The sequence below is a fragment of the Xiphias gladius genome, chromosome 7, assembly GCF_016859285.1.
Source record: "Xiphias gladius isolate SHS-SW01 ecotype Sanya breed wild chromosome 7, ASM1685928v1, whole genome shotgun sequence".
Classification (NCBI taxonomy): domain Eukaryota; kingdom Metazoa; phylum Chordata; class Actinopteri; order Istiophoriformes; family Xiphiidae; genus Xiphias; species Xiphias gladius.
Genome location: NC_053406.1, coordinates 14,570,210 through 14,584,710, shown reverse-complemented (window position 1 = coordinate 14,584,710; position 14,501 = coordinate 14,570,210). Strand labels below are relative to the sequence as shown.

Sequence of the window (14,501 nt, the reverse complement as noted above, 5' to 3'; positions counted from 1 at the left end):
GTGGGGAAAATATCACCAGGTACTGTCTCATCATGTCTGCCGTCTGTCCACATAACTGTCTCTCATCATAGGGATGACCCACTCTTTGTTTACATGTAAATGCTAGCTGTAAATATAATTGTATATACGTGTCTGCCCTTACATCTGTATGCGTGCATTGCATAAGGATTCGTACTCCTCAGAAATAATCCCCTCCACTGGTGAAATTTCTCTCTTGCACCTTCTAACAACGCTAATCGATTTTTTTTTTTGCTTTTTTCCTGCTGTTGTTTTCACAAGCTGCATGATGTACTGGGTAGGTCTGTTCAGCTTCTAAACTGAGCTATTTTTGTCTCTAAATATTGTGATTTTAAAGAAGAAAACAACAAACAACAGACAAAAAAAGTCAACAGAGAGAGCCAGGCTAAAAAGGAGATAAGAAAAAAACACAGCATTTGTTGTTTTTATATATAACCACTGAAATCTTTTTGTATAGATTTGAGTACTTTAATTTGCACTATATTACCAAACGGCTGGTTGAAGCCATGTTTATTAATTTCCTCTCTTGAGCTACTTGTGATAAGGAAATGAATTATGTCGGTTCAGGTTGATATATGAATGCAAGACACTGATAGAGCCTTTCAACTGTAAAAATGGGATCTGGGGAATTCATCCTCTTGATAGCAAACTGGACCACATGCGGATTAGTGAAGTTTCTGATTCATAGATACATTTTTTTATGCATGGTACAGCCTTTAAAAACTGATTGGGCAGGAGCCGGTTTGATCCCTCTGTTAACTTATTGTAAGTAAAGTTATACATCTCTGGCAATGTTTATTACATTTTCCATTTTCAAGCACAGGTCTCCAAAATTCTTAAAGTATTTTCATGTCCAGCTGAATAGTTTCCTACGAGACGAGGTTTTCTGGTCTTTGCTACCTAGAGGATATGATGACCCAGCTCTGCCTGCTGCCTACAGACTGATCCTTTGTGAAAGATGTTCTGTGTTGTTTCTGACTGCTTGGTTTCATGTGAGATGCCCACAGAGGCTGCAACCACTGCTGTTCCTTATGATAATAGAGCACTTAAACTTGCCTGTCTCACCTCTCACCTCCTCATCACACTCTTGTGGCTCAGGGCCGTAATTTTTCTGGAGCTCACTTCACAATTCAGTTAATTCAGCTGCTTAATAGGAAAGCTGCACTCAACAGCAAAAAACGAGACAGAAGAAGCATGTAACCTGTCAATATATAGGCTGATAACACAACACATGCTTCTGTAAAACAAACCCCTCCTGGTTGATGTGTTCGTCCGCGGCCATGTACTGTACATGAGTGGCTTTGCCATGTTTCTGTCTCCATTCCTGTCTGAGCTATGTCGAGCATGTTAGATGTGTCTGTGAGGACGTGTTGATGATCAATGAGAATGTTTCAGCAGCACTTCTTTGCAAAGGATCGTTACCTCGGAACAATGCTGTGCCTTTGTTGTAAGCTAGCCTTGCCAACGACTCGAAAAACGTGAACTGATTTCCTTTTTTTTTTTTTTTAATGTATCATAAGTGCAAGCCTGATTCAAGTGGATTGAATATCATTGCTGATACTATGTCATATGAGATTTCATCTTGTTCTGTATCATATTTATATTTTCCAGATCTCCACTGTCAGTTTTGATATTGTAATATTATATTTCTTTTTCTTTTTTTTTTTTGTCTTATTTAATTTTTTACACAAGCTGTGAAAACAATTCTGCACTTTAATCCTGAACGTGAACATTTAGACTCTGAGGATGCGACTGTTTTTTTTTCCCTTTTGTCACAGCTAAAAATAAAACTGTTGCTCCTTAAACAAACCAATGACTCCAAGTATTTGTTCATTAATGATGATGTCTCCCTCAGTCACTGTTAGTCCACTACATCTTTGTGACAAAAGGGCCCCCGGGAAGGTTACAGTTTTGTTACCTAAATTCACTCCATCATCAGCCTTTTTCCACGACTGAAGCACACGCAGACAACAAGTAAGAGAGATCAGATAATATGGGAGTACACTCTACAAGAGCACTGCATTACCCAGGTGGAGAACATGTGTGGGTTCCATTAAAGTGGTAAAAATACTGCTTGCCTCTGCTTGAAAAAAGAAAAGGTGAAATCATTACAAATGTGTTCACCACTCAACCACAAGATGTCACTATCTATCTCTGCTTCTCATTTTTATGATGAAATAAAACGGATAAGAATCTCATCAAGTATAGTCAAAAAACTAAACAATGCTGCTCTGATTTCCTAACCTTGTATACAGTACATATACACACCATTGTCATTCCTTCTACTACTACGAATACTGTAAAATACCAGTGGGGGAGGAAGTATTCAGTCCTTCACTAAGTTAAACTGTGCAATACCAGTGTAAAAATACTGGAAAATACCAGTGTAAATTAAAAGTAAAAGTCATGCACTCAAAAATGTACAAAAAGGACAAAGCTATTATCAGTAAAATTAACTTAAAGTAACAAAAGTGAAAGTACTCACAACGCCGAAAAATGTCCCTGGCAGTATGATTTTATTATGTTATTGGATTACTATTACTGAAGCATTGCTGTGTAAGCAGGATGTTTAATGTTATAGTTAGTTGAGATTGAGCTATTTTTATCATATTTTTCTTGATAAACTGCATCATAATTTTATAAATAATATAATAATTATATGTTTTATATATAAAATCTTGATCTTCAAAGTGGGCAGTAACTAAAGTTTTCATATAAATGTAGTGGAGAAAAAAGTACAATCTTTCCTTCTACAGCAGATTATAAGTATAAAGTAGATAGACAATGGGCTCCCGGACGAAGACATGTATAAGGCCCCCTCCCCCTTTTGTGTAGGAGCAAAAGCCATAGATTCGAAGAGAAGTCTCTTTTGATTGGTTGTGTTTCTTTGTGGTCATTTTTGCATCTCTTTATGGTCATTTGATTGGATTTCCAACAGGAAACATCTGTCAGATAGAAAGTGCAATTTTTACCTCTAAAATGTCATAGAAAAGAAGTACAAAGCAAAATGAAATATAGAGAAATAAAATGAAAATAATCAAAACTTTGTACCTGAAAATTGCACTACTACCACTAATGGTAATAAAAATAACAATACTAGCACCACCTCCAGGACTACCACTACTGCCTCTACCACCACCACAGCTAGTGCCACTGCTATTATTACTACTCCTACTACTACTGTTGCGACTACAACTATACTCCTACTTAATCATAATAATAATAATAATAATAACATTAAGAATAATGAAGGATAATATATCAGCTAACCTATCACATTAATACGTGAAGTTTTTTAGTAGCGGTGGACTTAATGATAAATCATATCAATATTTCAACAATAACCCTGTACACACATTCAGAAGTGAGTATGAAATGTTTTGTTTCACTGAAGATAGTCCCTCTCTTCTATCTTCTATTTCTGTACTGTCCCTGTAATTCTAAGAATTACACGACCATCTTTGTTAATTTTCGCGATTAACGGTGCATTTTATTATTTTTCCTCGTTGGTGCACGTGACCCGTCTCCCATCTCGTCCACGTGCGATTGTTTTCATTTCGATGCTGCAGCGGCGGGTGTCTCGCGACGTCACTGGTCCGGCGGGGCCGGAGGCGGGCTAGTGGGTCCGTGTTGCCAGTCTGGACGGTTTTCCGCCCAATTTGGCTACTTTTTCTTTAATGGGACCAGTAAAAATTGATTTGGGTGGGTTATTTGGGAAACATTTTATGCCAGTAAGGCGGTTTTTTACCAATGAAAAGTTTTTAAAATGCGAGGGAGGTGTGGTTGATTTTCCAAAATTAAACAATTATAGTCTAAAAAGAAACGGGGCTCAAGTTGTAGCCCACCACGTAACGGACTACTTTTTGTCAGTCAAACCTGGCAACAGTGTCTTCAGTTGCCAGGCTGTGCTTGTGTGTGTGTGTGTGTGTTTTTGTGTGTGTGTGTTTTTCTGCTGCTGCTGCTGCTGCCGCTACCAAGCACACACACACACACACACACACACACAGGGGGACGGGTTTTTCCGGTCAAACGCAACACACAGACTGTCATTTCACCGCTGTTGCTTTCAGATTGAGAGAGGAAATTAAGGACATACCGAGGAAGACGAAGAAGAAGGAGGAGGACGCAGCCGTTGGCGCTAACTGAAACTTTGAGCGATGGAGCATTCGTCCAGCAACAACCGGTTTCGGTCCGCAGTGTTCAACCACGGTTAGTACTGTGCCGTTATCACATCTGACACTGCATGTGGGACGTTGTATCACTCAGGTGATGCTCGTCTGCTGTCTTAAACTACCTCTCTCATGGATCGACTCACAGTTCAGCCGATACATCCTCCATTTAAATCGCGCTTTTTTTTTTATTCATTAAGGACACACGGGGCTTGGCATGCACCGTTAAAAAAAAAAAAACGCGTCACTGTCGTGATACAGGGCCTCTTTGGCCACAAGTCAAATTTTATCCAGGTTTTTGGGGCTGAAGATTTCATTGAGGGTGCAGAGAAACTGCACTCTCACGGGACACAGGGTGCACGTCGTCCTGCTAAACGAAAATCCCCGAAAAGGCTGGTGGATTGAGCCCCACACGGGACAAGGCAGCAGCAGCAGCAGCAGCAGCAGCACACTGTAATTCTGCAGTTATGCAGGAGAGGCACCGAGACTCGCCACACTAAACTATTTCTGGACCACGAAGATATGGCTGGATTGCACCGAGAAACTGGGTGCTGCAGCTTGACGGAGAACTCGCCGACGTCTGCATTAAAATCCCTCAGGGGCTCGCCCCAGCGCACTGTTTGCTTTATTTACTCTACAGCCGTCGTAAAACGAGCAGTTCCCAGTTTGTTGTGTCAAAAAAGCTCGACACGTAGGCCCCCGGTAGGTCAGATGTAGGCGCATGAAATTTGAAATTGCTTTCATACCTGGTTAACATAATTAACAGTTTCCATGTGACACTTTGCAGCAAGGCTGCAACTATGGATGATTTTCATCATGGACCATCCGTTATTTTGTCGATTAACCGATTAATCATTTGGTTAATAAAACATCAGAAAAACTGTGAAAAATAACATCACAATTTCCTAGAGCACTAGAATTTTCTTTCGGACGTTTAATCGATTAATTGTTGGTATGAGTATGGTATGTTACTACCAGCTCCCATAATAGAGCCTGTCCAATATTTTTTTAAGCAAGTATTATAAATTGACAAATAATTATTTTTTAAAAAGAAATGCATAATAAAAAAAATATTTTAGATAAGGATCTCTAAGATTCGTTCTTTAAAAGAATTCTGACCCTGATATGCACCGAACGGGACATTTTACAGGTGAAAAATAATCCTGTCAGGTCTTTCTGGTGGACACACAATGTCATTGAGACATTTTTTCCTTAATTAAAACATATTTTGGCAAGATTTCCTGTTTCTTATGGGCCGACATATTCACAATATTATGTATCTGCGGTAAGCTAATATTAACTGATATTTTGGCATAGCCCATTAATTGGGTTAGCTCTGCTCCATACTTCTACTGAGCACTGAGAATGTCCCTGTCTGGTGGCATTAAAGGCATTTTTGGGATTTTTTTTTTTTTTTTTTCAAACTGCGTCAAACAGATCGCCTGTATCTTATCATGTCTGACAACTGTGTTAGTTCTTAGACTGTGTTCCTTTTATGAGTTCTTAATCTTTGTAAAGCATAGTTTTTGTTCAGGGACTCCACTGTCATGACATGGTTTACTGGAGGCAATAGTCATACTGAAACATCTGGCTTGCTGAAACTGTTGCTCTATACGTAGAGGGATGGTGTGTTGGAGATGACGATGGAGAGGAGAAAGTGGGATGTGATGAGTGCACTTATGCAGGTAGTGGACAGAGATAGTGCTGATGATCCGTGTTGTCTTTTGCATGTATTGATTATAGCATATGCTGCACCTCAGATTTGATGATTATATTTGATTATAAAGTAAACTAAAGTTGAGAGGGAACTCGAATGCTCTAACATCTTCGGTAGAAGCTTTTGATTTGTCCATTTCTGTGTCCAGTTGCTCCCTTTTACTCACTCACTAGTGCTGTATTCATAGATATTTGACTAAAGTACATGAATACATTTAAATATAACACTACATATTTATACATTGGTTTAACCAGAGGCATGGAGGTACCCCTTAACAGTGAGAGAAAGACTTCTATTTTAAATCCTTGCTGCATGCTTCAGAGTTTATTTCCTATCTGACTAGTTGTGTTCCCTTTTCACAACCAGAGAATGAAACTGCACGCCCAAGGATTCACCTTTTGCATCTTTGCCAATTCATTTTTTGTTAAGCCACTTCAAATTTTACATGTTGGTGATGAGTTCAAATGTTAGTTTTTCCATGTCTGACTTTCGTGTGTTACTTTCTACTGTTTCAGCTCACTGGAAAATCTTTTCTACATTTCTTTAGGAATATTTCTTTGCAGAACTGCTGACACATGTCAGTCAGTCAGGGTATTATTTTAATACCTTGCAAGCAAGACAGTGGTTATAAATTTCATTGTTTAATTTCTCAATTACCTTCTGTTTTAAACCAAACTGACTTGTGAGCAGTAGTTGAAACTAGACTTGCTTTATCAAGAGCCCATAACCCATTTAACAAATATAGCAACTCTAGCCCCTGATATCAGGCCAGACTCACTTAAAAAAGTGTCTTAAGAAAAAGTCTAACTGTGAAAGGCACCCAGTAGGAAAGTGAGTGGTATGGATGGAGGGCACAGTCATCAGTGGCTAACGTTCCTCAGGGAAAGCCTCGTGGAGACACACTAACATCCTGGCCGCTGTCTGTCGCTGCGCTGACAGCACCACTGGTGGAGGACCTCTGCATGTAGGTCAAGAAATAAAACCACAGGAAAAATTAACAACTCAAGCAAGTAGTCGTTACAGGGCAGCACAAGAATTTAACGTTGATCACATGTTCTTCCTGTCTGTAATAAGATGTTTCCACTTACAAAATTTGAAGACATATTTGGAGAGCTGTGGTTGTGGGAGTTTAAATTATCTGTTCATTTGTTTTCTCTGTCAACAATGCAAAGGTCTCTCAGTTGCATGTCACCCCGCCACAGCACTTTAATTTCAGAGTGCATCTGGAGTGACACATACTCACGCCAGTTCTGTTTTAAAGAGCAGCAGCAGCAGTAACATGCAGCTCATACATTATATATTGTCTGTATGCAGGGACTACTGAAGCACTGCCTGTGAGCTGGAACACTGCTGCTGTTTCTGGAGTGGTTGTAAATGTTGGAAGAGGCCATAATGATATTTCAGTCCCCTGACCTGCGTGTCAGTACAGTCTGGTCTGTGAGCTTACAGGCGGTGATGGTCCTGAGTTTAAAGTTGTGAATCAATATTTTTAACACTGCCACTAAGTTTCCCAGGACAGGAAGCTTGGAGTAAAGAATTTTTTTTTTTGCCTCTTAAGAACTGAAAGAATCATTAAATGGCAAACATCATGAATAATTTGGACTGACGTCTGCTCTTGGCTAATTACTGGAGAGGCTGACTGATCTGAAAGTACCAGACTTGAGATAAGTGCCAGTTTCATTACTGAGTGTCCCACACTCCTGCTTTGTTTCCTGAAGCAAGACACCAGCAGGGTGTTTTCTCTGTGTGGAAATGGTAGTTTTCCAAATGTGTTGTCCAGTAATAATTAATGCAGCCCTTTCTCGTTTTCAGTCAACTCTAATTTGTCGAGAAGCAACTGATGCTGTAATTGCGCACTTTAAATCTGTAAACCCACCAGGAGCCCCTGCACCACTTTATTTGGAGGCCACAAGCATGCTCAGCCTTTGAAGGCTAGATTTCATGCAATCATTGAAGCATGCATATAGTTTTTTGCAACATGATTACTCAAGCATTCTCACAGACATATGTGCACACAAACCGGTGCTATCATTGCTCAAGATCTGGCCAATTTCTAATCAAAAATTACTTTAATGTGTGTCAATGATAATTTGCACATTTAATTGAAACATTTTTGTTTAGAAAGCTTTCCAAAACTGACATCCGATCTATAAAAGTATGAGTGTGGAAACCTGGTATTGAACCTGATCCAAACATCTCCACTAAACCAAGAAATGTGCAGATGTTTAATCTTAATAAAAGTAAGATTCTTTGGTGATATTAGTTGACAAGTTGGTCTCAGGAAAGTCATATATTTAAATTCATTTGCTCTTCCACTCAGTGTGGGAATACGTTTCTTGGCTGTCTTAACATTGGAAAAGCATGGATGGTTTGTTTTTTGGAACATATTTTTAGCAACTTTAATAAGGCCCTTGGAGAAATGTAAAAGTTAGCCAGTCGTTGATGTCCAAACAAGTTGTAAGCCTACTGACAACACAGGGTCTCCATTTCTTGAAAAAATAAATAATGTCAGGCAGGCCCTGAAAGTGGACGATTCAGGTGTCAGGTAGTATGTGATTACCACAAAACTGTTAGATGCCTTTTCAAATGTTACCTCAGCATGTCAGCACCCATCTCACATTTCTCAGATTATTATAAGCATTTTATTTATATAATAAATGTTCACTTAATTTGTAAGGTTAATGCTGATAACGTGTTTCTGTTCCTCTCCTATGTGTCTGACCTCTGTTGGATGTGGATCAATCATCCTCCTCTGACCAGACGATGAGGTAAGAAACCAGAGTTTTCCTCATTCCTGCTGCTGAAGATGAAGTAGGTCAATGGTGAAGGGAGATTTAGCCTTGATTATCTCACCAAAATGAGGACATTGTGGTTGGTTGATGTCAGCCCATTTTAACCCTGATAGCCACTGCTACTTAAGCTGGGTTTTTTGTGCAATTTCATTTGAAAGGAGTTTGTGGATTACTGTTAAATAAGTGGAAAAGTCATTGGACCTCAGAAATTTTAGTATTTCAAACTTTATCTACTAGGCCTACTTTTCAGCCTGAATGTGAAATATTTTGTAATTATGCATGTGACAAATGTTTCCTATTCACTAAGTGTTCAAACTGAGTGTGTGATTTTTGCTGTGAATATGCACATAGCTTATCTCTGCCTATGTGCCTCGGGGTTTTACATGACACCGCAGAGAAATAGGTGTGTTCACAAACCCCAGATTTTCTTGTTCCTTGTCTCGCAAAGTGACAACTGAGAAACTGCTGTGTGAGTCAGCTTTGTTTGTGTACCTGCTTGTTTTGGCTGAGTCTCACTCATTACATTTAATGGTTATAATTGCCTTTACTGCTCACACATCCTTCAGCAGAGTCAGCAGCTCTCCTGAGGTGCATCATAGTTGCAGAGTAGTGGTGGTCATCTGTCACCTTTCCAGTAGCCAGTGGGTTGTCACCTCAGTGTCAAAACTGACCCCCCCTCTCATCTTTACTCCTCTTCTCCATGTCACTGTCTGCATCCCAAAGCCCTGCAGCTGTGTTTAGCCCGGCCAAGTGGGGAAGAAAGGGGGGCATGTTTGTTTAAAAGCCCAAACACTCCAGAGACGGGTGGAGAGGAGTGAATCTGTATGGGTGTGACAAACCTCAGTTCCTTCCTCAGCAGCATTCCAAGCCTATGTGACAAAGCTGCAGCATATGCTGTCAGAGGGAACACCTTGTGAGGAAACTTAGAACATCTTTCCAAAGCCCAGAGGCTGACGACGCTGGCTCTTGGCTGGTTGACTGCATGTACTGGTTATTCATGATGGTGTGGCACATCTCTCTGTGTGATTTTCATTAAACACAATGTATCTCTCCTCTGAAACCATCATTCAGTCCAGGTTGACATAACTGCAGTGGCCCTCCCCTGCATCCACACCCCATAGCTGCAAACCACGCTGCACCACTCTGGGGTGTGGTGAAGCAAGTTGGTGGCTGTGGCTTCCTTTTGTTAGCCTTAAAATGCCTCTCAACCTGACACACATGCACTCACACACATACGCAGACACAGAATGACGTCACTGTTCATGGGCATTGCCAGCTGTGGACAAGGTGGCACAGAGGAGGGGAGGGTTGTTTCTCTTGAGACAGTTGTCTTCACCATGGTGCATTCCTCTGTGGCTTTTACTCAACTAGCCATTAACTTCCTGTGCCTTCAATTGCTGCATGCCACTGCAGCCAAAGTGTAGGCAGTCTATACTTGGACTTTATTAGCCCATCAGCTAGCTAGCTACTGCAGTGAGTGCTGGATTTCCCCTTTCCTCTGTTTCCCCTGTAGCTGCGTCTGTTTTTCTCATTTGCTGTCACTGCTGGTGTGTGCACGCTCATTGCATTCATTTGCAAACCGGAAAGGCAGAATGTGCAGATTTGCTGCACCACACCCGTCTGTCCACTGATTGACATTTAATTGCTGAAGAAACATATACAGTACATATTATTATGAAAAAAAAATCTGCAGTAATAAAGCCTAGGGAATGTCAAATGATAGGTGTTAGACATGATCTAAAGACATTTACTTACAGTACGTACACTTCATTGTTCAACAAATTATGTGATAAATGAGGTGGAATCGAGACAGACTCAAGCAGCCCTCTGTCTTCCTTCACACAGATCTAGTCATGTTGGTTATCTTTTGAATCTTAACAACCATAGAGTGTCAAATGTTAACATTACACTCTAGCCTGTGCCGTAATTCTATCATCCCTTACATTATCTCTCTGAATCCACAAACCAACAATAGTGCCACTCTACTCTGTGGGCCCTTCAGTGAGAGAGAATGGCGTATCACTCATCTGTGAAACATGACCCATCATTTTGTATAACTCTCCACTGGGTGAAGTGTGCGGGCTTTATTCTCTGAGGATGTAGTGATGGCACAGTGGTGATGCAGACACTGAGGCTGTAGTGGTGGGGTTCTGGCCTGTGGATTTGGCTTTGACAGGCGGCCTTCTGGGCTTTTTCAGTTTGATGCGAGGCCAAACAATTGGGTTAGGGAGCAGGCACGCAACCCTTGACTGATTATGAGGCTGCCGTAAGAAAACAATAAAGAGATGGTGAAAGATGTGCTTAAAGAGGGATGAACTGTGAACAGTAGATGCCATTATGTGTTCAGTTTTCTTTTGTAAGAGCCAGTTTTTCCACAAGAAGAGAAGCTGTATTGTAAGGCAAATGTACCTGTCAGTCATTATGAATTATGTTGGTTAATGTGGGGTATAATCATGTAACCCCACCACAAGGATGTAAAGTATTTCCATTGCATTAAAGAGGGAAATACTGTGTATACTTTTTATCTGTTTTTGGTATATTTATGGGTTGTGATGGCTGCAGTTACCAGTTTATAATATTTTGTTGACCTCATTTACTGTATGAAGTTGCAAAATTATTAGAAACACCATACAATTTAATCTATGTAATGCAGTTGTGAATAGGCCTTTTTCACAAAAGATATAAGACACATATCAAACTAAGAAAAGCAATGGTGTAAATAAGAAAAAAAAAGATGGCTGAATTCCATTTAGCTGCTTCGGTTTCAGGGTCCTGTTATCATGCATGCTGGCTCACTGTCACGCTGTCATGTCTTACTTGGATGATTAATGTTATTAGTAACACCTGTGCTTTTCCTGCTAAACCTAAACCTAGACCTGAAAAACCACTCCACCAACTACAGCCTTAAAATGGTTATAGAGTCAATGCTACACAACAGATTCTCTACTTTACCAAATGCCATTAAGAAACACACATAATGCAAAACTTCATCAACACGTTTTACAATTTCAGAGTTACTACAGAAAAGGATGTGATCTTTGTTTTTTTTTTAAACTATGTCCCCTCTCTTTTTATGCATTCCCCTACAAACCTCACTAGAATATCTGCCTGAAGACTTCTATTGAACGTAATAGTCTTTGCTAGCTTTAAAATGGCTTGCTGAATTGCTTTTTTGGTCCTCCTCTGACATCCTAACTTCCTATGCTCACCGCTTCCTTCCTGTCCCCGCTGGGTCTATTCACCAGGCCCTCAAGCTAATTGGCTCGTGTCTTCATCTCTGCAGATGTCCCACGTCAGCCCAAGCTAGCCTCCCAACCTCCGGCCTCAGCACTCAGCAGAAGTTTTGGTCAGAGGACGACCTTAGACATTCCTCTAAAGCCTAATAGAAATGGCCCCTGCCAAGGCCCCCACCCGCTATAAATAATCTAAGCCCAGTTCCCATGGCCCCCACTGAGGTCCCAGCTCTCAGTTAGCAATGCACGATATGCTACTGCTACACCAGAGTGAGCACCACCCTGTTCTACCAGCTCGGGGATGATTAGCTCTCTGGGAGGAGGTGGGGCAGGAATCGAGGTCATCGCAGTTGTGATCAAAGTTGTCTGACCACAATGATCTCGGGGAGTAAAGAAACATTTCTGTATAAAGATCATTTTTCTGTGCTCCAGCTGTTCCTGGTTTGAGACTTGTCCATCTAAGGATTGTCTTGACAAAATATGTCATTCACAGACTCCACTGCGCTCAGTGATGTAGCTGTGGAGCTGACTGCATGGTTTGTCATCATAGTTAAATTTACCTCTCTTGTGTGGCTATATTCATTTTTTTGGCATACTCAGTTTCTATGTTCGCATTGCACAATTAAAGTATTTGCACCATCTACTCCTAACCTCTAAACCCCATGGGACAATTCTCAAATTCCACCAGTTTTTTAAGCTGTGGTTTGGAGTGCAGTCATGTCTAATCCTTCTGGAATCACCCTATTAAAAATATGTTTACATGAGCGGGTGTGCTTATATTTTAGTTTGTTTGCGTCTAGTTCATGCTGTCAATAAGCCATAATTCTGTATTTGGTGACTAAAATGCATACCATAAATGAAAAATTCACCCTAATCCACTGTAGCTCAGCTAAAACATCAGCACAAATATTAGCATTTTGCATTTCTGGATATGTTTCATTGTTTAATGGTTTTATTCACGTTTATTGACAGTAAAATGTTAAAGAAGTGAGACATTATTTTCATTGCTGCTACTGTGGAGCTTAATAAAGGAAAAAGCTTTATAAAAGATCTATAGTAAATTCCAGCGAGTTTTTTTTCTGCTTACAAACATTTAACGAGTACATGGCCTAAGTAATCCATAGCACAACACGTAAAGATATCAATTTTTCCATCAGCAGCACACTTAGTAGCCAGGAATAAAGGACACAGACTGTTTCTCCAAATTCACTGTCATGCTGTTAAGTCAGTTATTGCTATTGTTGACACGTAAATCCTGCAGATATTCGCATGTTCTGTAAGAGTTGTTGAAAGGTATTTTGAGAAATATCTAAACTCTGAACCATATGTTGTGGAGTTTTCTCTTACTGCAGCTTCCCATATTTATTTTCTTACAAATTGACTTCTGCAATGAAGTCGCATGCAGCACAGGAGATGTATCAACCAGACTGATGTTTGTTAGGATGGACAGTAGCCTGGGCCAAGAGCAAGGAAGCCTTGATCTAATCACCGGGCTTCTGGGAGCAAAGTCAGAGAGTTTATTCTAAATGCAGACATTTTGAAGACACAGCTACACATCAGGGAGATAAAAATTTAAGGCAGTCAGTAAAATCTTGGAATCAGACCAGCTACATACTTTCACAGGGAAAGCATCTAACGTTTCTGACATGTGATGTGAGGTCTGCAGAGAAATGAAAAGCTGTTTTGTGACAGTACCAAACAAAGGTTGTAAACGGTTTTTATTGTAATATAGAAATTTATTTTTAGGTACAACCCTCACATACTGTTTTGAAGGTCACATTTTGAGCCCCCAAGACATCGTTCACTGCATGTTTTTCAAAAGCCAACTAATATAATTATCACCATCTTATCCAACCCTTGTAAAACCATCAACAGCAGTTGATCACTGACATTCCCTTTAGCATTTTTGTTATTTTTGGTACTTGAGATTACATTTTACATGAGTTTGAAATCTTCTGATGGTGGCTATGGGTGCTGAAGTCTTAGTAGTAGTAGTAGTAGTAGTAGTAGTAGTAGTAGTAGTATTGTGTGTGTGTGTGTGTGTGTGTGTGTGTGTGTGTGTGTGTGTGTGTGTGTGTGTGTGTGTGTGTGTGTGTGTGTGTGTGTGTGTGTGTGTTTGGTAATGCATAGAACTGAGATGACAGCTCTGCGTGCCCAGAACCAGCATGGTCCTCAGCTGCAGCAGCCTCCACTCCCTTTAAGACAACACTTCCAGATGCTCCCACCATGCTGCAGGACAGTGAGAGGAAATGCCAAGGAAGCCAAAAGGAAGAGCAAGAGAGATGGTGGAGATCTTGTTGAGGACAGGGGATGTAGTAAAGGGTGGTTATTGTCCCTGGAGAACATTAAACCTGTATCTTTATGAAGTCTGCCAGTTGATAAACTCAAGAGCAAATGAGCCCCGTATCTTCAGGATCTGGGAGTTAAGTATGAAAAGGAATGGATATTGGATAATTGGCTATAATGTGGAGAAAAGGGAAAAGGAAATATGTTATGCTGAGAAGAGCATGTAAATGAGAAGGAAAAACTGAGTAGAAATGTGGATAGTGTGAGTAATAAGAAAAAGTAATAA

At 40.3% G+C, this 14,501-nt stretch overlaps 1 protein-coding gene across 2 annotated transcripts in view; it reads left to right on the top strand.

Moving 5' to 3' along the window:
• The first annotated feature begins 3,972 nt into the window (after nucleotides 1–3,972).
• sept4b (septin 4b) overlaps nucleotides 3,973–14,501 on the top strand; it is a 47,148-nt gene continuing 36,619 nt past the window's right edge. The window contains exons 1-2 of one of the 2 annotated variants that reach the window (XM_040130725.1): nucleotides 3,973–4,227; nucleotides 8,665–8,672. In XM_040130725.1, coding sequence (XP_039986659.1) covers nucleotides 4,176–4,227; nucleotides 8,665–8,672 — 60 coding nt within the window. In that variant the 5' untranslated portion in view covers nucleotides 3,973–4,175. The remainder of the gene's footprint in view (nucleotides 4,228–8,664; nucleotides 8,673–14,501) is intronic. The other variant, XM_040130726.1, reaches the window with a different exon arrangement.